This window comes from Polypterus senegalus, chromosome 10, assembly GCF_016835505.1.
Source record: "Polypterus senegalus isolate Bchr_013 chromosome 10, ASM1683550v1, whole genome shotgun sequence".
Taxonomy (NCBI): domain Eukaryota; kingdom Metazoa; phylum Chordata; class Cladistia; order Polypteriformes; family Polypteridae; genus Polypterus; species Polypterus senegalus.
Genome location: NC_053163.1, coordinates 171,172,943 through 171,199,738, shown reverse-complemented (window position 1 = coordinate 171,199,738; position 26,796 = coordinate 171,172,943). Strand labels below are relative to the sequence as shown.

General features: G+C 40.8%; 1 protein-coding gene and 1 long non-coding RNA gene across 5 annotated transcripts in view; one reads left to right on the top strand and one right to left on the bottom strand.

Annotated features, from left to right (window-relative positions):
* Positions 1 to 2,596: 2,596 nt before the first annotated feature.
* Positions 2,597 to 26,285, bottom strand: LOC120538072 (SLAM family member 5-like). Of its 3 annotated transcripts, none has more exons than XM_039767487.1 (5): positions 26,184 to 26,285; positions 13,527 to 13,823; positions 9,268 to 9,516; positions 4,374 to 4,473; positions 2,597 to 3,007 (listed from the first exon to the last, which is right to left on the bottom strand). In XM_039767487.1, the coding sequence occupies exons 1-4, from the start codon at positions 26,233 to 26,235 to the stop codon at positions 4,388 to 4,390; spliced, it is 684 nt and encodes a 227-aa protein (XP_039623421.1). In that variant the 5' UTR covers positions 26,236 to 26,285; the 3' UTR covers positions 2,597 to 3,007; positions 4,374 to 4,387. The 3 variants fall into 3 exon arrangements, with proteins under 3 accessions (XP_039623421.1, XP_039623420.1, XP_039623422.1); XM_039767486.1 differs by lacking the exon at positions 26,184 to 26,285 and adding an exon at positions 19,649 to 19,899; XM_039767488.1 differs by lacking the exon at positions 26,184 to 26,285 and adding an exon at positions 16,708 to 16,774.
* LOC120538073 overlaps positions 14,634 to 26,796 on the top strand; it is a 30,647-nt gene continuing 18,484 nt past the window's right edge. The window contains exons 1-2 of one of the 2 annotated variants that reach the window (XR_005635436.1): positions 14,634 to 14,925; positions 20,211 to 20,299. This is a non-coding gene — a long non-coding RNA (uncharacterized LOC120538073). Of the gene's footprint in view, positions 14,930 to 20,210; positions 20,300 to 26,796 lie in introns of both variants that reach the window. The other variant, XR_005635435.1, reaches the window with a different exon arrangement.

Here is a 26,796-nt window from a genome sequence, read left to right as displayed (position 1 = left end):
CAGTGGTGAGGTCAACAGTAGGAGTGACGGATGCATTCACCATGGAGGTGGGATTACATCAGGGATCAACTCTGAGACCCTTCTTATTTGCAGTGGTGATGGACAGGTTGACAGACGAGATTAGACAGGAGTCCCCATGAATTGTGATGTTTGCTGATGACATTGTGATCTGTAGCGATAGTAGGGACCAGGTTGAGGAGACCCTGGAGAGGTGGAGATGGAGACAAGAGGAATGAAGGTGAGTAGGAACAAGACAGAATACATGTGTGTAAATGAGAGGGAGGTCAGTGGAATGGTGAGTATGCAGGGAGTAGAGTTAGCGAAAGTGGAGGAGTTTAAATACTTGGGATCAACCGTACAGAGTAATGGGGATTGTGAAAGAGAGGAGAAAAAGAGAGTGCAGGCAGTGTGGAGTGGGTGAAGAAGAGTGTCAGGAGTGATTTGTGGCAGACGGAGTGAAGGGTGGTCTACAAGATAGTAGTGAGACCAGCTGTGTTATATGGGTTGGAGACGGTGGCACAGGAGACAAAGCTGGAGGTGGCAGGCCTAAAGATGCTAAGATTTGCATTGGGTGTGATGAGGATGGACAAGATCAGAAATGAGGACATTAGAGGGTCAGCTCAAGTTGGACAGTTGGTAGACAAAGTCAGAGAGGGGAGATTGCATTGGTTTGGACATGTGCAGTGGAGAGATGCTGGGTATATTGGGAGAAGGACGCTAAGGATAGAGCTGCCAGGGAAGAGGAAAAGAGGAAGGCCTAAGAGAAGGTTTATGGATGTGGTGAGAGAGGACATGCAGGTGATGGGTGTGACAGAGCAAGATGCAGAGGATCAGTATGATATGGAAGAAGATGATCCGCTGTGGCAGCTCCTAATGGGAGCAGCCAAAAGAAGAAGAAGATTTTTAAGGGTACTCCTCCTCATGTGTCTTGCACTCCCACTTCCTCTTTTGATTGCATCAGCAAGGCCAAACTGACCAATCAGATTGCTCTGAGGATTCAGACACACACACACACTCATAGCCCTTAGCATGTTATTGTACAGTAAATAAAGCAGATTCATAGTTGATGGGAAAAAACTACACGTTTAATGCAATTTATTAAAAAAAAACAACAGGCAAAGCAATATATAATTTCATTCAAATAAAAAAATCAAATTATGCATACAATATAATCATAAAATTTATGTTAAAGTAAACCCATGCAAAGTGGTGCTGAATTATTTAACTAATATATTCACATTGAAACTTGAATTTGTGATAACTGGGCACACAGCCCTCCACACCCAGAACACTGAGAAAAAATGGCAAATTACAAGCAGATGCATTTTAAATGTTTTTGCATGTCTTCCTTGTGTTTTGCTGGCTGGTTATGTCATATTCAGCCCTTCATTCAACATTCTGGCGCACACGAAACCAGCCTCACCATTATGGATACACGTCCGTCACACTGTGTGGATAGAAACATTTCTGTGTGTAAACGCCCCTCATGGCTGGCAGCGGGCATGTCTCCAGATCTGACGTTATTTTGACTGGGCAGCCCTCACCCCCAGCATGGACCCATCAAGTATAAACTTTAGATGTGCAATAAAAGAGTTAAAGCAGGTGTGTGCGCTCAGGCACAAGTAACGGTGTCTTTCAGTCAATGGAGAAGAAAAGATGGATGAACTTTTACAAGAAACAATTATATGATTTTTTGTCTGTCAAAACAGGTAGCAGGCACTGAAGCCAACAGTATTCTTATATTTTCCTCGATTTCTGTTTATTTTTGTTGTGTGAACAATTCTAAAGTTTACGCGGCAGAGTTTTCAGGTAGAATTAGGGATTTAATAGAAATGACGGCATAGAAGCACAATAGTTAGTGTTGCTGATTCATGGACACGACGTCCTGCATTCAAATCAGGTACCTTGTTTATGGATTTGTGGAGTCTTTATTGTCACATGTATGGAGTACAGTGGAATTCTTACCTGCATGTGATGCCACTCTCATGATTAGCCGGCAGAACAACTTTACCTTGAAACGCCTCTCATTGTCTGTATGGAGTCTGCATGTTCTTCTTGTGTCTACCTGGGCTTTCCTTTGGATGCTCTACTTTTCCAGATACCCTGTGACTATAAAGTGGTTCCAGCATGAGTGTGGGTATGTGCTTGAGTAGCGCCCATGATGGACTGGCACCCAGTCCAGGGCTCTTTACTTGCTCATTACCAGTACTGCTGGCACAGACTTTGGTCCTTCATTATTCATTATCATTAAAGTAAATAGGCTTAGTAATGTTATATTTATGTTATATATATTATATATTATATATACTGTTTTGCTCCACTGACAGACTGAGGAGATCATTCTTCCCCCACACTATGCGACCCTTCAATTCCACCCGGGGGAGTAAATGCTAACATTATTCAAAGTTATTGTCTGTTTTTTATTTTTATTTTTTTCATTTTTATTACTACTTAATTTAATATTGTTTCTTTGTATCAGTATACTGCTGCTGGATTATGTGAATTTCCCCTTGGGATTAATAAAGTATCTATCTATCTATCTATCTATCTATCTATCTATCTATCTATCTATCTATCTATCTGTTATATAGTGCCTTTCATCTATCTATCTATCTATCTATCTATCTATCTATCTATCTATCTATCTATCTATCTATCTATCTATCTATATCATGTTGATGACACTGGAATGGAGATCAGATGTTTTGATGTTCACACCCATTTAAACTCTTTCACTTATTTTCTCCACTTCATGGAATGCCGCTTTGCTGAAAAGGTAATGCCAGGTCTAATAAAGGTAAAATAGTCTGGGAATACATTGCAAAGAGTGAGACATTGTTGGTTGTGTCATAACGTTCTTGAACATTTTGCAGGAAACTCAAGCCCGACTCACTTCACACTGTTTTCGATTTGTGGTCTGCCAAGGAGATGCAGGCCGAGAGTCTAAAGGTGGACCAAACAGTCTGGGATCACACTGGGGTAGAGAGGTGGGCCCAGTGTCTTCATTCTGTGGGAAATATAGAGACAGTGGTTAAGGTTTGACTTAGATTCCACATGTGTATACAATTATTGACTTGTGGGTTCTATATTGGGAGAAAGCAACTCAAAAAATGACAACCCTTCTTATTGTCATGTTTTATTAACAAACGGGTGTTTACAAACCAGAGAAAGTACAGTCGTTGTAGTGAATAACTTTGATTACACCTTTGTTACACCTTAGATTAGGCACTGTCATCATCAATCATCCTAGTATCATCTCAAGAAGCTTTTTTTTTTTGTGGAGGGTCACCCAAGTAGCACACCATGCAGTTCAGCCCACACTTCCCCATCCACAGCTACAGATTCCAGCCATTGAATGTAACAACGATAAGGTAATGCTATTTGATAAGGTAATGCTTTGTCTACTTCGGGTTGAATGTGTGTAACAACAATAACAAGTTACCAACGAGAAACCCCTCAGTGCCGTACCCCTCTTCACATTATGAGGCTGCCCATGAACTCAGGACCCCTGAAACAGACGGTAGCAGCTCATGCAATTCAGTTAAAGGGACCTCCATTCCATTCAGGTGACCAAGCAGACTGTCATACATCTAAACTGCAATTTGAAGGGTTGTCATGTTCTACTCAGTCTCTATTTTCAGCTTTGCTGTTCCTCACTACATATTCTTCTTCTTTGTATTATTACGAGAGATGTTCAAAAAGTTTCCACACTTTTTTTTAACTCTATGTATTAAGAATTTCAAAAACAAATGACATCACTTTTTTACATGGTCACCTTATTTGTGATACAATTTTCCCCGTGTCATACCAGCTTTTTAATGGCCAATTACTACTCGTCCTGCATTTCCCATTTCCAACTTGTATTCGTATTATTATTCTTATAGGCAAAATTGTAACCTTTCAATAATGAAGTGTTCCAGTGTAACCAAAAAACGAAATCTGAATGTTGTCACCCATGTGTATCTGGGAGACAACCACAGGGCTTGTTTAATAACTGTTATACGCTAAGCCACAGGGTGGCACTGTTGTTTGATGTCTTCTCTCTTCTCCCCTCTGCAGAAAGGATTATTGACAGTTCCTCCATCTCTGATGTTACTTCTGGTCTCCGCACTCCATGAATCCGCCCTTTTCCAGTTTGCAGAGATCATAATGACTCCAGCACCATCTTGAGGCAGCTTGAAAAAGGCTCACGTCTGAACAAGACAAACTCTCTATTTTTCAAACTTTTATTTTTCTTGTTCTGTTTTGGCTATACAATACACGGGGATCACTATGGTATCCTGACTCTTTCTGATGTTTCTTGTGTCTTATTACAATGTTTAAACTCCCAGGCACTGGAAACAATTTTACAATCTAAAGACTGCCGTACCTACCTTCACATATTCAGTCAGTGCAGTGACAAGTAAAGCAGCAGAGCCACTACAGCAGAGATGATGACATATTTGTTCATTTCAAGTCTGCTGCCCTTGTTTTCTGTTGAAAAACAAATAGGTTTAAGCTCTTAATACTAGTAAGGACTTTATTCCTCTCCACTGGAGATAAACTGCACTCCATCTAGAAGCGTCAAACACATTTTTGAATCTGCCTGAACTTGCAATGCTTGGAAAGTTAATAATGTTAACATAGCAAAGCAGTACATGAAGACATTCACTGTGAGAGGTGCACCGGAAATGCCATTTGGCTGAATTTAAAGAGTATTATCTGCCAAGGCCAGAAAAGAAACTCAGCATCACAATTAAATTTGGTGTGACACAGTAGTTAGTGCTTGTGTCGCACTGATCCAACGTCATGGGGTTGACTCCATGGAGTCTTAAAGGAATACTCCTCCCAAAAAAATGACATTTTTTAATATGTTGCCTAAGCAAACGTAATGGAAGGCACTGATAACTAGCACCCTAAATGGGGTTGAAGCCATCAGACGTCCCATGGGAAAATGTTACTTGTCAAAGGCTGATCTTTGATGGCTCACGAAACATAAGAGAGATTCTCATTTGTGTTTCATTTAAGAATTGACTTTGTCACAGATGTTCCTTCTAGAAGCCCTTAGAAGAAACATCCATCCATCCAACCTGCTATATCCTAACTACAGGGTCACGGGGGTCTGCTGTAGCCAATCCCAGCCAACACAGGGCACAAGGCAGGAAACAAACCCCGGGCAGGTCGCCAGCCCACCGCAGGGCACACACACACACACACTTTGGACTGTGGGAGGAAACCCATGCAGACATGGAGAGAACATGCAAACTACATGCAGGGAGGAGCAGGGAAGCAAACCCGGGTCTGATAACTGCAAGGCAGCAGCACTACCCACTGCGCCACCGTGCCGCCCAGAAGAATACATTTCATATTATTTTTATTATTATATAATTACTTCACATTTTCAGTGGAAATGTGTAAAAGTATGATTTAGGCCAAAGATCCTCATGTTCAGTCGTGGAGGGCCACAGTGAGACTTTGTTTTTGGTCTTGATGGACTGAATGTTCTTTTGTTTGTCAGATTTCTTATGTTCAATGTTCAATCATTGCTAATAACAGAACTTATATTATGGTGTGCTAATTCTTTCATTCTCTGACATCAGGACATTCCCATGATTTGGATATAATCTAATCATACCTTATGACTACAAAACAGACAGGTATTTCTAGCTAAGCTACACTGCAAAACATGGCCAGAGGTAGGCAAATTCGAATAGAGGCTGGCACATTAGTGAGGAGGCCCCGCCCTGGCTCCCCATTCCTGACGTCACGCTTCGCCCTCCCCTCGGCTACCCGCTACCCACAGTGCCACCGTGCCACCCTAGAAGAAACAGCTTTAGAAAAAAAGGAGACATTAGGTACAACTGAGATAAAAGGAGACAAGATTGAGAATTTGGTTTGAAAAGCCTGGTATATTTTGTGAGATCTCTTTCTAATTTTGTTTTTATCGCTTTCAAGACTTCATATTTTGCATTGGACTGATGTCTTTAACCAGGTGACTTACAACATTTGAGATACAATCTGTTACATTTCTTTTGTTTTTCCAATTGGACCGCAGGCCGATTAAATGACTTGCTTATGGTCACATAGTGGTGTCAGTAGTGGGATTAGAATCCACAAATTCAGGGTTTGAAATCCAAAGTCTTACCCACTGTGCCACACTGCCCGCCTTTTCTTCCAGAATGAGTCTGATACTGACTGGAGTACAGTAATATAAATTAGAGCAACTAATAGTGTTATTCAGAAGCCAGGACTCCAGCTTTGTAATCCTAGTAAAGTGTTTTATTACTACCATCGATACATTTCACCGTGTATAACTGAGCACACAATGCAATACTTTTACACTGCAAGAAAATGTCAAGTCACCACTTGGAAGATCTGAGCCCATTATGGGCTGAGATCTTTGCTGAAAATCAAGAGGAGACCCATGTGAGAATTCTGGGATATTTTAACTCAGTTTTTGCTATTTTCGGACCACTTTTCTTTATTTTGGATATAATCTCAGAGGGGAAATTGCCTTTTTGCATGACCTTTGGATCTTAGAGTATAGGGTTTTCTAACTAAATAAAAGATTCAATATAATATTGCAGTGCCATAAACTCTTTATTATTTTTATTCAGTTGATTAGGGGTTCTTAAAAGGTTTAATTCAAGAACCCAAATAAGAAGATCAATACCACAGTGGGACTCAAGAAGAGGATTATTAACATGATGATTAATAGAGACGCACAAAAACAAATAGCAAAGGCCATATAATAAAAAAAAAATCTAATATAATTTTTACATGAATATTACTGAAAGAGAAAAGACTAAAGCAAATATATTGTTACTAAAACAATAGGATTGTCATTCAAAACTGGGCAGATACCCTGAGATATGTCACTGCCAGTGTAAATGCCAGGTGTTAATTCTTAATAAAGATGAGAAAAATAAATTCTTCACAATGGGTGCAGCTCGAGGATGTGTTGATATTTGAAAGGACAATATGAATGGCCACTTAACGTAGACATTTAACTCATGGCGCCAGTAAGGAATAAGGGGGTAAACTTAAGTAAGATTTTGTGAAATAATGATTTTCAAAGGAGCTCCACTGTTAAACAACATACTTTTCTAAACAAGTCTGCAAATAGTTGAACATCCTGGCAGAGGCAGTTGATTTATTAGTCGACGTAGGATGCCATCATCTGAGGGGCACCATTTATGAAAGTTAAGGGGTGTGGGTTCTGGACACCGAGAGGACCAAGGGTCATCACACTTTGTGGGTAGCATTCAAGAAAGTTAAAAGGGTGTGTGCTCCAGACACTGAGGTGGACTCCATGTTCATGAGTGGGCATCGTTTAAGAAAAGTAAAAGGGTGTTTGCTCCAGACACTGACAGGGACCCTTCCTGGTCGTCCAACTCTGTTGTTTATGAGTGGTCATCATTTAAGAAAGTAAAAGGGGGCACACTCTGATCACCGAGGGAGACACCCCCTTCCCCAGTCGTCGAATTCTGGTGATACTGAGTTGGCATCATTTATGAAAGTACGATTTTGCATGCTATATACACCAAAGGGTGAGCGCTCTTTAAAGTTCACAGAATACAAACACAAAGGGTTGCCATTCGTGCAACTGAAGGTGCATACGGTCTTGACACAGAGAGGGAAGGTCTTCCAGGTCTGATAATATCGACTACCTGTTATGGACAGAGAGGGGCAACGTTTGTCCACTCTAACTGGGGCTCCAAACGGGTTTCCACCGGAACTACATCCTGGTTTAAATTTAACAATTGAAAAACTACATAAAAAGTTGAGTCCCACAATTAAATTTGCATTTTATATAAATAAATCTTGGTAGATAATTCAGCAAACAGTCTAGTTTGAAATGTCTAATCTTACTGACTTATCCAGTCCTACTTCAACTTCTTTACTATTATCCCTGAGATAGCTCTTCCACCCTAGTCGAGTTCACACCTCTGCAGGGAACTGCAGACATAGAATGGCTGTTGGACAACATGTTTGGCAGCAAGGGAGGCTGTCGGAAAAGAAAACTCTACTACACAATCGTGTGAGAATCCATCACGAAAATCTCCACGACCCAATAACGCCCAACCCCACGTCCCTATGGAACTCCTAAGAACAAAGATTGGGTTCTTCAAGGCAATGCCATAGGGGAACCATTTTATCTCCCCAGAAGAACCATCCTCATGAACGTCTTTGGTAAACAGCAGTGCTGTAAGGAACCCAAAAAACTAGTAAAGTGTCCTTAAAGAACAGTTATTTATATGTGTCCGGGTACTCGGTTTATATGGTATATCACACACATGCAAAGGGAGGCAGCTAGAGGGACCAATAAAAGGTAATTCCACACCAGGCCAGAGGTGCACTAATCTTTCCTCTGATTCTCCTGCAGATCAAAGACAGGAAATTCTGCCTGAATCCACCCTGGAAGATGACATTTCTGGTTCCTGCCACAAGAACATCACGCCCAGATGATGTCACTTCCACTGACCCATTATAAGAGCCAGGCTACCTCCACATGTACTCAGTTTCTGTGTTGAACTCGACTTGTACACTTCTGTGCTGCCAAAGCTCCATTATTGTAATCTTATTTAAATTTATTTTATTATTTATATTCTTTTATTTATATTATTTATTTAATGTTGCTCCCCCAAACCTCTTTCTGGTGTTGAGGTTTATTCATTTTATACATAATTGTCTTGCTTATTTGGCAAACATATCACTTATAGGTCAAATATTGCACTTAGAGAGCAAATCCATCCATTATCCTAATTACAGGGTCACGAGGGTCTGCTGGAGCCAATCCCAGCTAACACAGGACACAAGGCAGGAAACAAACCCTGGCCAGCCCACCGCAGGGTGCGCACACACACACAAACACACACACACACACACACACTAGGGACATCGCCAATGCATGTAATCTGCATGTCTTTGGACTGTGGGAGGAAACCGGAGCACCCGGAGGAAACCCACGCAGACACGGGAAGATCATGCAAACTCCACGCAGGTCTCCTAACTGCGAGGCAGCAGCACTATCCACTGCGCCACCGTGCCGCCATAGAGAGCAAATGTCCTTCCCAAATGTAAAATAAAATGCTGTAAACTGAACAGAAAGGCTAACAAATTAGGGAATTGGAGCGGGAAAGTAAGCACAAGGAGCTAAGGAAAAGTAAAATATAACAGGTAGAAGCCAAACCAGAGAAGCACAAAGATGGAACTCAAAAACTGAAGTCAAAGACTTCAAAGACAATGATTCTGCTTCCAAACCGTCAGTGTAAAAGAAAACCCTACCTTTCCATCCACAGATGTCACTCGCTTGGGCTGACCACGAGCCGAGTGGATTCTTTGCCCTACACGTATACACCTCGCCAATCTCTTCCTTTGTCAACATCAACGTCTGGCTAGAAGCAGTCTTCTCTTTAAATTGTTGACTATTTTTTTCCCAGAACACAAAGTCTTCTTTGTTTTCATTTGATGAGCAGATAAGTTTGCACTTTCCATCCTCTGACAATTCGGAGGTTACTTTAGGTGACACCTTCTCTACGGAGGAAGAAGAAAACAATTGAATCCAAATGACCAACCCATTACAGAAGATGATTTTGGGGTATCAACACCGGCCCTTATTAAATGATGCAACATTCCCATTTTATTGAAAAGTGAAGAATGTCTTCTTTGAAGACAAACATCAAGGTGATATGGGTCAAACTTACAAGAAAAAATAAAAGACATCAAGATCTAACCACCCTTTGTGCACCAAACTAATCCAACCAGTGACTAGGATGGTCATAAAACTTCTGAACTTCTCTACTGCTAAAGACACTCTACACATTTCCCTGTAATTAACGTCTTGTTCTCATTTACATGATTTGATTTCATGACTTCCTTCCAGCAAGCTGTCCCATGTCCAAGGATTTATTTAAAAATGACTGCTAAGGACTAATCCTGTCTTCTGGGGGTCCTCATGTGTGCAGTTCTATTTAGTTAATAGGGTGGTGATTACAAGAGTCTGCTTTATGTTTAAACACAAGATAATCCTAGAAGTTCTGAGGCTCTCTTCTCAAATGAAGAGCCAAATTGTAGGTGAATGATTCTATTTGTAGAATTAACATTATGGACCAAATAAGGACTATCACCACCTTTTGTCTTCAGCTTCACTCCTTTTCCAATGCCACATCTTGAACGGATATTACAACCATTGTTCAAGAAGAAGAGCTTGTAGTTCTTTGAGGGATGAAGGAAGTGGAAGTCTAGTTTACTCCAAAACTTCCCCCAAAATGTTCAATGATGTTTGGATGTGGCGATTAAGCAAGCCAGGAAAGATACCTGGTGTCATAATGATGTTCATCAAAGTACTCGTGAGGTAGTTCAGTCATGTGTAGAGGGCTGCTATCACTAGGGGGCACTTTCTCACCACAGGGACTTTGTTTTCAGGAATCAGTGAGCTCCTGTATGATGTAGGCCCTGGGACACTTTTGAGTGTTGCATTCCCACCGCACAACATTAATTGTAACCTTTATGCAAAATGGGTGATGTGCAAAGAAGAGGCATGTGTTGAGAAGTGAGGCATGCTCGGGAGTTCATGGACACACACTCACTTATTGCTTTGGTGAGGTGTATGGTGCAGCGGCACCAGTGAGGTGGTTATGCAGAGAGTGATGCAGTGCAAAGTGTGGAGCAATCAGGAGTTCATTGGGGACTCCGTCACCTTATTGCTCTGAGGTGATCATGTCATCTAAGCAAGAAGATTGCTTAGATGCGGCATGGTGTACAATACAGTACTGTAGATGTGGCTATGGAGGGTGATGTGGTGCAAAATGTGGTGCGATCAGGGGTTCACGGGGGACCTCCGTACCTTATTGTTTCAAAATGATCGCAACTTCACTGGAGATATTATTGCTTCATTCTAATGCATGGCATGTTGCACCAGGGAGGTAACTATGAAGAATGATGTGGTGCAAACTTTCCAAATTCCAAACTACGAATAGACTTGTAAGATGGCCCCGGTGCTTGTGGTCAATAAGTCATCACAATTCATTGCCTAAACGCCACCCACGATAATTCCAGTTTGAACAAAAAATACATAGAAAAAGTGCCGGTAACTGCCTACTAGAAACTACAAATGGTCCAGGATCCTGAGGTGGGAAAGTTCCTGTTGTTGGACAGTGGGCCCAATTGACATATTTTAGGTGACCTGTCCCCTCACATGAGATGGAAGCAATGTGTTTGGTGGGGTTTATGACGCTTCCAATAGCTTTTTCTCACTGCTGCTCTTGGAGTACCTAACTTACAGTATGATAAAACATACCTGGAATGGTATTAAGAAGAGTGGAATTGGGAGATGGAACATCCTAGTAATAACGACCCAAGGTTGAAACCAGGAGGTCGTGACTCAAATAAACAATGGCTAAGAGGTGAGACAAAATTGTAAATTGTGAGACGTGGAGAGTGAGAGTCAAAAACCAGAACATTTCTGTGAAGAGAGAGGTTTGTGGAGCTGCGTGTTTTAATGAAATAGATATTTCAAAGCATGCAGGCTTCAGGTGGGTTCAGGTTCACATGAAAACGTGCATCAGCCACTCCAAGGGTGATTGGTGTGATTGCCTGAGCACTCATTCACGTCAAGTGTGTCACTAATGCCTTGGAGTTGGTGACTGTGGTACCTGCACCTGGATACAGATTTAAAGGGTACCAGGGAGGACAGAAGGGGAGAATTAGAGAACTGTGGGAGTGAGAAGGCAGCATTGGGATGTTCGAGCCCTAATGATGGAGAGGAGGCAGAGCGATCAGTAGCCTCACAAAGGAGTGAGCGATCGGTGATCCAGGGGTGGATCATCCCGCACTAAATGGCTGTTAAGGATTGAGTTGCGATGAGGGTACCCTTCCTAGGGATCCACAAGACACTGCGCTAAGCATAGGGGAAGACAGAAGGCTGGAGTTAAATGTCCCGGTAGACCATGAAGGAAGCAGCCGACATGAGATCTGGAACTTGGAGCCGCAGCTACTGGCATCTCCGCTGACTGAAGAAAACACAAGTGTGAGTCTGGGAGACAAAGAGTTCTATAGAGAGAAAGATCGAGAAAGAAAGAACCCAATGTCTGCATGGCTTAATTCTGTTGTTTTACTTTCTCGTATACAAAGTGTAGAGAAAGTATAGTAATCGTGAAAAAATGAAATCTTGAGATTTTGATGAATCTTGAGGTTTTAGACCTCCCTGAGTCTGAAAATACTGTTTTTTGGAATTATGTCTCTGTGTGTGTAAACATGATAACTCAAAAATGCAATGAGATTGAGGGATGAAATTTGGCTTGTGGTTGTTACACCAAAATTGTAGATCTGCATTAATTTTGGGCCAAATCCATCAACCATAAGTGGTATTTTACCTGAACGCATACTCGATTTTTTTTTTTTATTCATGTAGCTGCAGAATCCAATTTATTCAACTTTACTTTTATAATAATTGTTGAATACGAGGGGGGACCCAAAAATAACCGGAATTTTGTTGTTGCTAGGTTGCTACTTGTAGTACGTGGTTGGGCCGCTAGGGCGACCTAGTTACACTCCTCACAAGTCAGTCTGCCAAGTGCCATCAGTCTGGAAGGTTGTGCTTGTGTTCAGTGAATTTTGTAAAAGAAGTTTTGTGCAAGCGTCATTTTTTTATGATGGGCGATTATCGTGAGCAAGGCGCGACAGTGAAATTTTGTTTTCTTATTGAAAAAAGTGTTGCAGAAACTACTGTTATTGAAACGGTATGACAACCCTGAACCACCCCCCCTACTCACCGGATTTAGCTCCGTGTGATTTCTTTTTGTTCCCTCGGATGAAAATAGACTTGAAAGGAAGGCGTGTTTTGCTGACGGTGAAGAGGTAAAACAAGAAACGACCAGAGCATTAATGGACGTTACTTCAGATGAATTTAAAAAATGTTTCGAACAATGGAACAAACGGTTAGATAAGTTTATTTCCGCCAATGGAGAGTACTTTGAAGGAGACTAATTGTAGTTTGTACAGAAAATTAAATTAAACACGTTTTAAAAATATTTCCGGTTAATTTTGGGTCCCCCCTCATATATTATTAATTTGATTTTGATTTGTTCTTGATAGTCCAAAACTCGAACATTAAAGGAGTGTATGACACTTTACCTAAATTATTACATCACACTTCACACACTCCCTGACATCTTGCCTAACAACAGCATGGTAACCCTGCATTACAAATGGAAAAAATGACGGTGCCCATACAAAAACCAATATGGCACCTCAGGAAGAAGTATTTCAAAACGAACATCATTAAAAACATCTTAAAACAAAAAATCATACAAAGTCTTACCAAAATACTACCTCCATTGTTTATGGAGGCCAAGAAAAAAACTTGAGAAAATAAAACACAAACTGCAGATCGTATTGATGATATTGCACCTTGGAAGCTACTGAGAAGAGCTTTCGTGCACAGATGTGAACGTCTCCTCTTATTCAGCTCCTGAAGGTTCTTAACCCTCATGTGCTATCCACATGTCACATCTGACCAGAAACTCCACACTTTTATCACTTACTGTATACGTTTAGGCGATAATCCTTAATAAACTTATCTTTGACAGACTCCAGAGAATATGTGCCACTGTCACTATATTGGAGATTCTTGATTGTCATGGACATCTTAACGCTGTCAAACTCGATTTTCCCCAGGTAGCTGTTATTATTTAGAGTTACATTCCAGTCAAATATTTCTGCCACAAGTGAAGTGTGGTGGGAATGATGGTGTCTGAGAAACCCTTCCCGAGGAAGACTTTCTGGAAATGTAAATGAATTGCCAACTTCCAAATCCACCTCTTTGGAAGTGGATAAGACTCCTGAAAAAAAAAAAAAGACATCACAATGATGAATTAATGTATGTGAGTACTTTAAGTAAATTATATTAATATAACATTCTCAGATACCCTGAATCAGAGGCCCATATGCTGTCTTTGCAGCTCTGGACATCAGTCCATCACAGGGCTCACATACACACACACACACACTTTACATCTGCTTATTAATATAAACGGCACATATTTGGGAATGTGAAATAAAAACAAATTCAACAAAGAATACAAGTGCAGGATTCACACATACAGTAGGATGCTGAGTCAGCAACACTAAATGCCACGTCACCATAGAGCTTTAAGAAAAGCCAATTAAAATGTCTCTTTTTATACTGTATTAAAAAAAAATACACACAGAGCAGTATTTTCACTTTACTTATATCTACTATATAATAAAATGCTAAGGTCTATGTGTGTGTGTGTGTGTGTGTGTGTGTGTGGTCCCTCAGAACAAACTGATTGGTCTTTTTGGCTTTGATGGCTGTCCTGGACTGGAAAATCTTGCTTTTTTAAAACTGCAGACCGTTTTTTTTATTAAATCTGAATTATTTTCCTGAAACAAAGCAGGATGAACAGAATTTACAGGACTTTAGTTACAGGCATTGCAAGCATCCATTTGTATTGTACCAGTAATGTATGCATTTGTTCCAGTCAATTTCTTTTTCAGTTATGTTTATGACCTGTAAATGGCAAATAAGCACAGATGCCACAGAAACTGCGAACAAATGGGCGCTGTAGGACTAGGAAATAAAGAATTAGTTTAGCACTTGAGAAAGGAAGGAGTGTGCTGCGGTATACTTAAAAGATCAAACACTTTGATCAGAGTCATTCATCAGCAGGACAAGATAGCCAATCAAATTTAAGCAGAGTCACATGTCCCATAACCCTACCTGTGCATTTTAACATAAATATGGCTTGTCTGCAGGATTAAATGGAAGAAGGCAACAGAAAGGCGACTTAGGAAATGACATCAGAGATCAAGAGGCAAGATACCATCTAACTTGAATGTCAGCAAATGTAACTATGAACAACAGCGATCGCTAAACCAGAAGCTGCCAAGGGCAACATCCACTCCTTGACACTTCTGATTGTCAGTAAGCTTTCCTAAGATTGTTTAGATGCAGAATCTGCTATCTATTTTATTTTCTATTATATTGTCTTCTATTTGGTATTGTTATACTTTAATAAATACCATATTTCTTTTATATGTTCTATACTTTCCTTTATCTTGAATGATTGAAATAATAACAGGGGACAAAACGTGGAAAAAATTGTCACTTTCTTGCACATAACGTTTATCAAGGCTACCAAAGTTGCTCCTCTGAACAACTGCGGTAAATAAGAGATAGTTTGGTTTGTAATAAGCAAGAGAGTCTTTGTGGCTCGATGACACCCACAGGCTTGTTAGTGCTGATGACAGCGAGTCCCTATGTGCAGAATCTCACGTAGAATATTGCAGAGTGACTGGCAATTGGCACCACTCAAGATTTTGTCTGAATGGGATCACTATGTGTATGTTTGTGACAGCGATAGGTCTTTATAATGCCTCAGTGTGAATGGGACTGCTCTTCTTACTTTTAAACAAGTCGGGAGTTTTTTTTTTTTTTCCATTCAGTGATTCAGTATATCAAATAAAAAAAAAATACAAAGAAAAGTAATTCTGGGCTGTACTCCAGAAGTGGGTTTCTTGTTTATTAAAATGACATTTATTTGTTCATTTATGAATTATTGAGCTACTCTAAAGCCAAATATCCCCCAGGGACAAGTAAAGTGATGTGCTATCAAAGGGGGCTCAGGTCAGCCAAGTAGCGTCAGGACATTTTTTTTTCTTTTGCAATTTGAAAGTATTTGCAGGTAGCATATAAGATGTTCAAATAATTGACAGCAGTCATCTGAAATTAAACTTGGAGGAAAAATTATAATGTGGCTTTTTCGTGAATGATTGTGGTTGTGCTTTACTAGCTTTTTTTTTTTCTGAAACGTGCACATGTAATTCATTACTGGGTTTACGAAATATGAGATTGTTTAGGTAAGTAAGAATTTTGTTTCAAGATGGTAACTGGATCTAAGTTACCCTCAAAAATGCAGCTGTTCTATAATGTGAGGCTGGGTGATGATTAGAGCATTTTGAGTTTGGACATACTGTAGGGGTCTTCATTAGGCTTGATCTGTTATATATTTCCCCCCTGTTAAATGTTATGATATCCGGAAAAGAACAGGGTCTTGCACATCTAAATTTATTATTAATATATCCACAGATAATTTTACAGTATTGATTATAATTTCTATTGATCCATCCCACAGTCCCGTCTCTCCAATTCACTGTTAAACTAAATTCTGATTATGAATAATCAGAACATATGAAAAGTTTGCCATGTACCTGATGTTAAAGCTCCTGAATTGTATTACAGGAGATAATAATAATAATAATAATAATAATAATAATAATAATAATAATAATAATAATAATAATAAAGCACCCACGATGGCGCAGTTTTGAATAGCGTAAAGGGCAGGAAGGAGATCTAGACACATATTATAAAAAACTTACGGCGGAATAAAAGATAAAAATAAACAGCGGTGCAACTTTAGTGACACATTTTAAACATTCCTCACACGGATAATTCTCTAAACTAATTTTTCATTTCCCAAATGATTATACTGTATTGCTATATTATATTCTTGCCAAAGCGACTTCAAAACCAAAAGGCGGAACATGTGCAAGTTGTGTGCAGGGCGAAGTGTAAAGCTGTTAGATGAAAATTAAATAAATAAAAATGCAACGATCACTAAAATTATATCGATAAGATCAGGAAAAAAGAAACACGAGGCTTCCTGTCCTTTACGCGCGGAATTTAAAGAAGATGCTTACCGTAACAAAGGTGAAGTAAGAGTCCAGTTAATCGATATAACGGTAATTTCATAATTGCACAGCTATAATGGATTAAATGTTCTCATAAACTCCGTTGGTTTCGCAATTAAATGCTTTCTGCTGCGTCGTAGATAGGAACCGGCGGAGTGCGCGGTCCGCCCCGGTCGGCACGATTTTAGGGCCGGCATTATTGGCCAAAAGGCTGAGTACAAATCGTGTGTAAGCAGCAGAGTTCGGAAAAAATATCACTCATGAATGAAAAAAAGTCAAATTCTCTGATTTTTATCCACAAATACTTCAAAATAAGTTTCAGACTGTCCTTCTGTGACGCCATCAGACACAGCAGTTGAAATTTATGAGGCAATAATAAAATAAACATAAACATTACACCAATAATATTTTCTAGGAAGATGAACAACTAATTTACAATTTATATCACTCCGAATGCGTTCCTGCTCTGCGCAGAAGACGTCCCCACCTATCACTTGTACACTATACACTGGTTGTGTTTTTCGCAGCGTAATTATATTAAGCTAGTAATTAGAACACGACTTATCAGTGCGTCTGTACTATATTCTTGTTTAGTTGATGCTTATAAATAATTATATGTGGAAATGTATTGTTGTTTCTCTATATATGAATAAATCTAGGCAAATGTTATCTTATTTTTTCTCTATATTTCATTTTGATATTCTATTTAAATTTTAGGGAGGCAAATTATAGCACCGCCCCGCCCCGAGCGGCACGAACTCGAGCTACGGGATCTTTGACACTATGACACACCCATACTTTACGCGCATGAGTGAAAAGTAGGTGGAGCTGACGTTACTGGGGGCAACAGAATCCTGCGGAAGACTCCCTGAGTGCCGCTCGATTACACTTTCGTTAAGCTATGCTAAATTAGCTGTTTGTTATACAGTGCCATTCATATCTATCTATCTCTATATGATATAGTGTCTTCTATTTATCATTGTACTGTATATAGTGCCTTTCATATCTGTCTATCAGTCCAACAAAGCTCCCCAGTCCTATCCACTTAAATCTTCTAAATTAACATCAGCTTGAGTTTTGAAGGCCCCTAAAGACCTCTTGTCCACCACACTACTCTGACACTTATTTGACGTGTCTGTGGTTCTCTGTGTAAATTTCCCCTTCACAAGTTTCCAACTGTGTCTCCGTGTTCTCGATCAACTCATTTTAAAGTCACCATCTTGACTCTGATTTACAATGTAACTTCATCTGACCAGATTTTTATAAATTCTTTTTAGCAAGACTTCCCCAACAACTAGAGCCTATTTAACTAATGTCTTTTATTATATGGGCAAAACAGTCACAAATTTTAAACAAGCCTTTCCTATCAAATATTTTGAAGTACTGCAGATCTGCCCAGTTTTCACAGTCAAGTTTCTGCAGTAAAGGTCTGATGGTTTCCAAGGTCTCAATAGTCTAACAAGAATTTAAAATAGCCGTGTTTACATTGTATTATCAACCTAACTGCTTGTTCTTTTACCTTGTAAATTATCTTTTTTTTTCTATTGTGAAGAATTATCAAAGATATTGTAATAATGAACAGGTAAAGGGACAAAGCAGCTGGGAGTGCGTGGAACCTCAGAACACCTGAGCAGCGTGACGGAGGTGGTGCCAAAGATGCCAACAGTTACTTTAGGATTACTCACCAGCAATTGGATGAGGCTAATTCCTTTAACCTGATTATTACACTGGTGTCAGCAGTGGGATGAGAACAAACTAGCGAGCCCAAGACAGAAGGAGGGTTTTTTGGGGAGAGGACAGTGTAGCAGAGCTAGTTCTGGAAGTAAAAGGGACTTCACCAGGTGCTTCCACCCCATCAGACAGTCCACAACGACCTCAGGTCCAGAGCCAGCAGATCAATACTACTAATGCTCTAGATAGTTTCCTCAAAATTGATTTTGTAGTAAAATACAAACATACTTCTTTTCAAACTGTGTATTACTACAATTTTACAATACAAACTAAGTAGATTTTTTAGAGTAAATTTTCAGTTTTGTAAATCTGAACAAAAAAAAAATGACAACGAGCAGGACTGTGAGACTCTGTCACTGCATCTTTGGGAGGCAGTGGGATAAATGGGGGTGTTGATTGATTAAGGTACACTGTGGCTGAGTGGTCGTGCTCGAGTCCACGGGTCCTGAAATGGACTGAAATCCCATCCAAGATTGGTTCTTAATGTTTTCACTATAGACATGGACGGATCTGCTAGTAGGATGACTCTGGTGTGGTTCCAGGATTCCTAATCGCATAGGGATTGTATGTTATGCTTCGGAAAAAAAAGATAAAGAGCACGTTGACACCGACTGCTGCCCAACACCCTTCCCGACCCTCACAATTATAAACCTACCCAATCAGACGGAAATAAAATGAAGAAAAGTGGCTGGGGCACGAGCAGAACAGGTGTCACTTTTATAAAATCACGTTACAGTGTCGAAAAAGCAAAAGACAAAATGGATGGTCATTCAAAGAGAGAGTCCAAGTGGTGCAGCTAAAGGTTAAATTAAAGAGAGAAAAGCAAAAGCAACTGCAGCCTAAAACAACGTTTCTTTCAACGTAATAAGCTAAACTGAAAAAGGAAGGTGAAGTGTCACCAAAAATGTGGCAGGAAACACGACCGGGGCTTCTTCATCTCTACAGAAATACGCCTCTATAGCACCTCTAATAAGACTTTAACTGTCTGGTGTTCTTCCTTTTTAAGATTGAATTTTCTTTCTTTTAAGTCATTTTGATGTGTGTTCAGACCATTGTGTGTTTGTGTGTGTTTTTTTATGCATCACTTTAAATATATATATAAAGCAATTCGTAAAGCAGGTGAGAAATGAAACATAAGAAGCACAACGTTAGAATGTGCACAAATTAAAAAAGAGTAACATCCCGTACGTTATATACGAAGTTTAAAGAAAATGCTTACCGTATATGAGAGGAAGAAGCAGTCCCGTTAACCTGGTTAACTTTAGCTGCATGATTATTTGAAGTATAAAGCCTGTTGTGCTTTTTTTTTTCTTTTTAGTTTTAAAATTTGTTCACCCATGCATTCGATTCAAATCCCGTTTTGTTGGAGTTTAGACTTGCTGAAATTAGGTGTGGTTGTTACTTTCAGAGCAAACCAACTCTTCAAGCAGCCCCTTTCCTGGGACCGTGGTTGGTCACGTTTGTCAGTGCGCGCGCCCGCTCCCACGCGCGCGCGTGTGTCTTTGTCTGTACGCACATCCGCGTGCGCAGTTTTCCAATACGATTCAAAAATCTATACATTCTCCGTCTCGCAAATAAACCGTTCTTCTCTTTTTAGTGGTTCTTATTATGGTGATCTATCTTTCTATCTGGTATATGGCCTAATCAATTTATTATATAGTGCCTTTCACATCTATCTATCTATTACATAGTGTCTTTCATATCTGTCAATCTATCATATAGTGCCTTTAATATCTATCTGTTATATATGCCTTTCACATCTATCTACGTATCTCTTTTAGTGTCACAACAAGCCAGAGCCAATCCTTGCAGCAATGGGAGCAAAGCAGGAACAGCCCCAAGAAGGGAAGCCTGACCATTCCAACAATAAGTAAATACTTTAATTTTTATGGGGTCTCTATTGTTGCATGTACAGAGTACAGTGGAATTGTACCTTAGATGTGCTAATTAACATCCAACATGTCGTCACTCTCTCTGCCCCATTATTAGTCAGTTAGGACTACCTTTCCCCAAAAGTTCTTAATTTCTAGAGACTTTAACCATAGCCACTGGGAAGGGGGCAGGGAGACTGGGACAGTGCCATTAAGGTGTAGGTTGTCCTGTAATTCCAGCAGTTAACTTCACCCACAACGGGGCATGATGCCAACAAAGTGAGGTTTTGTTCTTTACAGACCACAACTATAGCCACCAGGGGGGCACATTGCTATAATGGAACAGGCTTGAGCTATAATTGCATTTCCAATACGCTTTGTGAGGCAAAACATATAATCAATTCAAAAATCTATAAATTCTCAATCTCGCAAATAAACCGTTCATCTCTTTTTAGTGGTTCTTATTATGGTGATCTATCTATCATTATCCATTTATAAGATTAATTATAAAAACAGGATGGGAGGCACTGCCCTGAAGGAAGTAACTTCTGAGCAGGATGTAGGCCTTTATGTTGACACTACATATTCATCATCTAAGTAACATGGAGAAGTGATTAAAGCGGCTAATAGAATGTTAGGTTATGTCATAAAAACTGTTGAATTTAAGCCAAAGGACATCGTGTTCAGATTATATAATTCACTAGTGATGCCACATCTCGAGTACTGGACGCAGTTCTGGTCACCACACAACAAGGAAGACATAGCAGCAGTTGAAGCTGTGCAGAGGACATAACCAAATTCACCCCAGGACTTTAGGACATGTCCTGCTGTGACTGACTCAGAGAATTAAAGCTGTTTAGCCTCGAGCAGAGTAGAGTGCATGACAAACCAGTCCAGATCATAATTCTCAAAGGCAGAGATAAACTGGATCCAGCAGAATCCATTCAACTAAACGGTGAATGGCATACTTGAGGACACCTTTGGATATTTAGGGGAAGATCATTTATGACTGAAGCCAGGAAACACTTGATTATACGAGTTGTGGAAATATGGAAGAAACTATCAGGACATGGAGTTAAAGCAGAAACTGTGAGAACTTTGATGAAAGATCTGGATGAGATGTTGGGACAGCTTAGCTATTAGTTAAACACACAAGCTCGATGGACTGAATGGTCTCCTCTCGTTTGTCACATTTATTATGCTCTTATGTTCAGTCGGACTGATCCTTTCTCCCAGTCACTACAACTTTGAACCCATTCTGCAGTAAATTATATTTCCTCCTAGCTGATTGTGCTCGTAAAACCTCCACAGGGATGCATCCTTATCAAATGGCCAACGCACCTCAATTGGCTCCTCTTGAAGCGATGGGTCAGTGGCTCTACTCAGACATCTCACTCTGTCTCTAAGGAAGAGCCTAGCCATCCTGTGAAGAAAGCTCAATACGGCCACTTGTACCGATGATCTCATTCTTCTGACCATTACCGAAACCTCATGAACACAGGTGAGGGTAGGGACGTAATTTGACTGGCAAATCGAGAGCTTTACTTTCTGACTCCACTCCTATCCTCACCACTACTGATTGGTATATTGACGTCATAACTGCACTCGCCACTGCCATCCATCTGCTGATCTCACCTTCCCTTTTCCCGTAAATAAGACTCTGAGATCCTTAAATTCTTCTGCTTGCAGCACTAACTCATCTCCCACTCAGAGAGGACAGGCCACAGATTTGGAGGTGCTAATCCCAATGCCTGCCATTTGACACTCTCCCCCAAAACCATCCCAGTGCGTGCTGGAGCTGATGAAGCCATGATGAAGCCAACAGAGCCATGTCGTCTATAAAAAACTGGACGTGGAGAACCTCAGATCCAGGAGGAGCAATGTGGATTCTGTCCAGACCCAGAAGGGGGTGGGTGGTTTGTATAAACGCCCAATCAGTCTACACGTGTTTTGTGGACTTTAGAGAGGGCATATGACCGTGAATCCTCAAGGGATTCTGTGCGAGGTGGAGGGAGAGTATGGCAGGTCCCTAATAAGGGCTATTCGATTCCTGTATGATCAGGGTGAGAGTGCTGTGTCCGTAGACTTAGACGAACATCAGTGCCGTTCTCAGTGGGTGTGGGACTCCACCAGGGTTTGGTGTGCTTTGTCTTCTATCCTGTTTGTGATTTTCATGGCGGGGGGTCCAGTTCGGTGGAGATATACCCTGTAAATTAATTTTAAAACTTCCCAGCTGTGTCTATTTGCAGTTCTTATCATCTCACGTGTTTTCATGGAGATAGTTTAATGACTTCTCCCTAATAACTCTGACATCAGACTAGATATGGGTCCATAAAATGGGTCGTGTTTAACATTTTAAGTTGGATCAACACTGTACTGTTACATTATTGCTTATCTACAATTTCAATGCTTTACGAGGAAGCAAAAATGGAATCTAAACGTATTCCAGTTCCTCTTACCGTGTTTATGCTAGAAGATAAAGGGGTAGAGAATACGAGGTGATGGACGACCACCTGCTTTGAATACACATAAGCATTGGCGAAATTAAATAAGGATAATAAAATGAAATAACCGGAATGATAGCCACTGTAAACAGCAGACACTACAACGACTGAAACTGACATCCATCCATTATGAAGCTGAGTTGGGATGAGGAGAGGCTGGAGCTTTTCCCAGCAGGCATTGGCTCCAAGGCAGGCACAACCCCTGGACAGGTTTTACCCAATTAAAGCTAAGTTGATTATTCTTAATGACAGCAAATCCATCGAAGCATCTCATGACTTGATCATGTGACTTGAGTGCGCTAAAAGACCACTTGGGTCTCCAATCTGCCAGACACAGCCTGTAATAAACATATGGGCAGAAACATCATGCAGTCTTTTAATTTGTTACCAAACCTGAGAGACATTTGTGGAGCTAGAAGGGGAGTTGGGAGGCATTTAGCCCAGATCCCAACCTAATAAGGAGGTCTGCATAGAATTCTGGTCAAAAGTTTGGGGTCACCCTGAAGTTTTCCTGTTTTTGAGGGAAATTGATACCCTTTATGATCAAGATAAGTCATTACTGGTGTGTATAACGGCCATTATTGCTTTTTAATTTGTTAGTCACATAGGACTGCAAAGCCCCCATTTTCAGCAGCCATTCCTTCTGTGTCTAATGGTCAGCTCCCTTAGCTTATCCTACATTAGTCCATTTAAATGATAACCAGTTATTATAGAAACCTCAGTCTTTGCATTAGCACTGATGAAGCCTGCTATTCTGTTCACTTGGATTGCAAGGTAAGTTCTGGATTCAAAAACGGACACAATGAAAGATCTCTCTCATGAAACATCTCAGTCTGTTGGCTGTTTGTGCAGAATGAATGCTCTTCTGTGTGACAGACCACCAAGAAATTGAAGTACAGATTCCATACAAAGGTGTCTGCTACTGTCTTGAGAGCAGGTGGCAGACTGGATCGAACCAGTATGGAAAGAAAGAGGATGAAGACCCAGACGGGCAGAAACTGCATAAGAGGAGAAGGACGCCAGAGTGTGTAGTGTGAGAAATAAATGGCTTATAGGTCCTCAAGTTGGCTTCTTATTTACGTATATACACATCAAATAGCAGTGTCATCTGATCTCCTTTTCTGGCCTCATTGAATACAAGGACGTCCAAGTTTGCTCATCTTTTAGAGAATACACGGCTCTTTTTCCATCGAATGCAAAATTCACACATTCACTCAACCAGGCACTTGAACCCTTTGAGCAAACATCTGATGGGCTACCTGCATGTGGCTCTGTGTGTGGAGTTTGCATGTTCTCCTCACATCTCTGAGGGCTTTTCAGATTGTCCTACACGATCACAAAGACATACAGTTTAACTTAATGGTCCCACATTTGAGAAGAAGGTTCATGTGGTCTCCTAAAAAGGATGGGCATATTTTCTAGCATTGACTCCTGCTTTGTGTCTTATTTATTTTAAATTCAGCTGAACGGCACACTACTGCGAGCTAATGTTCATCCACCAAACCACTAGCATCCATTTGCTGAATCAGCTTATCCAGCGTGTGGGAAGTTTGGGCCAATTGTAACAATGAAGCCCGAATCAACCCGAGTCATGTAAATTTCTATTACATCACTAAAATATTCATCCAGCCATTCATTACTTGACCCATTTAATCAGATTCAGGACTGCAGCATGTTGGACCCCCAGCCCAGTAGCAGTGAGTTCAAAGAAAGAACCCACCCTAGAAGGGATGCCAGTGCATTTGAGCAATGGAAGCAAAGCAGGACCTGCCCCAAGAAGGGAAGTCTGACCATTCCAACAATAAGCAAAGATGTTGACTTAATAGTTTAAGGGGTCTTTATTGTTGCATGTTCAGAGTACAGTGGAATTGTACCTTGGATGTGCGGATTAACATCCAACAAATCGTCACTCTCTCTGCCCCATTATTATTCAGCAGGACTACCTTACCACAAAACTTCTGAATTTCTAGAGACCCTAACCGTAGCCACTGGGGACACACTGCCATCAAGGTGTAGGTTGTTCTGTAATTACAGCAGATAACTTCACCCACAATGGGGCACGATGCCAACAGACTGAGGTTCTGTTCTTTACAGACCACAACTATAGCCACCAAGGGGACACATTGCTATAATGGCACAGGCGTGTGCTATAATTGCATCATATAACCCCGATCCCTAGGGGGCATACTTCCATCATGATGAAGTTTTGTTCTTTACTGGTCATAACCAAAACACTAAGGGACTATACTGTCATCAAGGAGCACACTTGTGTTGTTTTTACAAATGAAAACCTCAAGAATCAAGGTGCAGCCTCATACTGTGGTTACCAATGATGATCTCAGCCACTAGGGGGCACCCTCCCATCATGGTGCAGGATTGTGCTATAATTATAGAAGATATCCTTGCCCAATAGGGGGCACTCTACCATCCAGGATAAGTTTTGTTCTTTATAGGCCATGACCATAGCCACTAAGGGTCCCACTGCCATCAAGACACAGGCTTGTATTGTAATTATAGCAGATATCCTTGTGCCGGTCACGGCTAATAGGTAGGAGGCCCCGGGGAAGACCCAGGACACGCTGGAGGGACTATGTCTCTTGGCTGGCCTGAGAATGCCCCGGGATTCCTCCGGAAGAGCTAGAAGAAGTGGCCGGGGAGAGAGAAGTCTGGGCATCTCTACTCAAGCTGCTGCCCCCACGACCCGATCTCGGATAAGCGGAAGAGGATGGATGGATGGACTTGGGGCACACTGCCATCAAGGTGAAGTCTTGTGCTTTACCTGCCATAACCGTAACCACTAGTGGGCACACTTTGAAATTCATGTTGGGTATGAGCAGTTTAATTGCAAACCATTGCAGACAAACCCACATGTGCACAGAGAGACTGTGCAATTCTCATGTAAAAAATTGCCAACTGTAGGATTCAAGTCCAGGATTCTTGCTTACATGTACCATTATACAACATGCCCTGAGTCCACTTGATCTGATTTAGGATCATGAGGCTGGAGCACTGGGCATGAAGAAGGAAACAACCCCGGATAGAGGAACACTCACAAAAAAGTCAGCATGAACATCACACAAGCATGGGGAGAACATGAAAACTACAGACACCACAACAAGGAGCAAGGCTCGAATCCAGAGCCAGTGCTAGAGTAGCACTGGCCATTACACCACGATGCCACAGTGGTTTACTGCACAATTCATTCAATTATCAATACATTTTTAGTACACAATTTCACAGCGATTACCTGATTATAAGGTGTGCTGACGTATACAGCATATTGTAAATAAATAAATAAAAAAGCATGAGCAAATAATTGAACAATTAAGAATATTCAACGCATTACAACCGAAGAAACTGTTCATACGTGCGGGCTTACCGTAAAGGAGCGGAAGGAGCAGAGGAGGTGCGTAGTTTAGCGATGAGTGCATGGCGCTTTACTTGGATTGGAATGCGCGCGGCCCGCTGTTGTGTGCCTGAGTCGTCTTGTGTCTCTGCGTGGTGTTGCGCGTGAACGCGCGCGCGTGCGTGTGTGTGTGTTTTTTTTTGTTAAGCCCGCCTACTGTTAAATCTTCTCAACCAAAGTTTTTCAAGTTACTGCCACGCGCAGAAACTCGTCCGACTCTCATCAACACGGGCAGCGGAGAAAAAAAATGGTTTTATTATTCCACTTTGACTCAGTTCATCGATAACAACGACAGTGTTAGCGTTGTCAGTTCTTATCAGTGGTACTGGGAACGAGCGCCTGTCACTCTTAAAAATGAAACTGCCAAAAGAATCATCCGCATGAAAGATAAAGACCGAACATTTATTCATTTATTAGGTTTAATAAATAATCATTAATATTTAATAACAGCACCACCACCCTCAGCGGATTGGAAAATTAGATGCGATTAAATGATACGAGATTATAGCAGTTTTATGAATTACTAGAGGATTCATGATTTTAAAAGACAGCAAGATGAATTTAAAAGGCTGGGTTCAGGTTATCT

Coding starts and splice junctions, on each gene's coding strand:
- LOC120538072 (XM_039767487.1), bottom strand. CDS start 26,235: ATGCACTCATCGCTAAACTACGCACCTCCTCTGCTCCTTCCGCTCCTT. Junction 13,824..26,183: donor GCTCCTTCCGCTCCTTTACG/GTAAGCCCGCAC, acceptor TTTTTTTTTCAG/GAGTCTTATCCACTTCCAAA. Junction 4,474..9,267: donor TGACATCTGTGGATGGAAAG/GTAGGGTTTTCT, acceptor GTTTTTCAACAG/AAAACAAGGGCAGCAGACTT.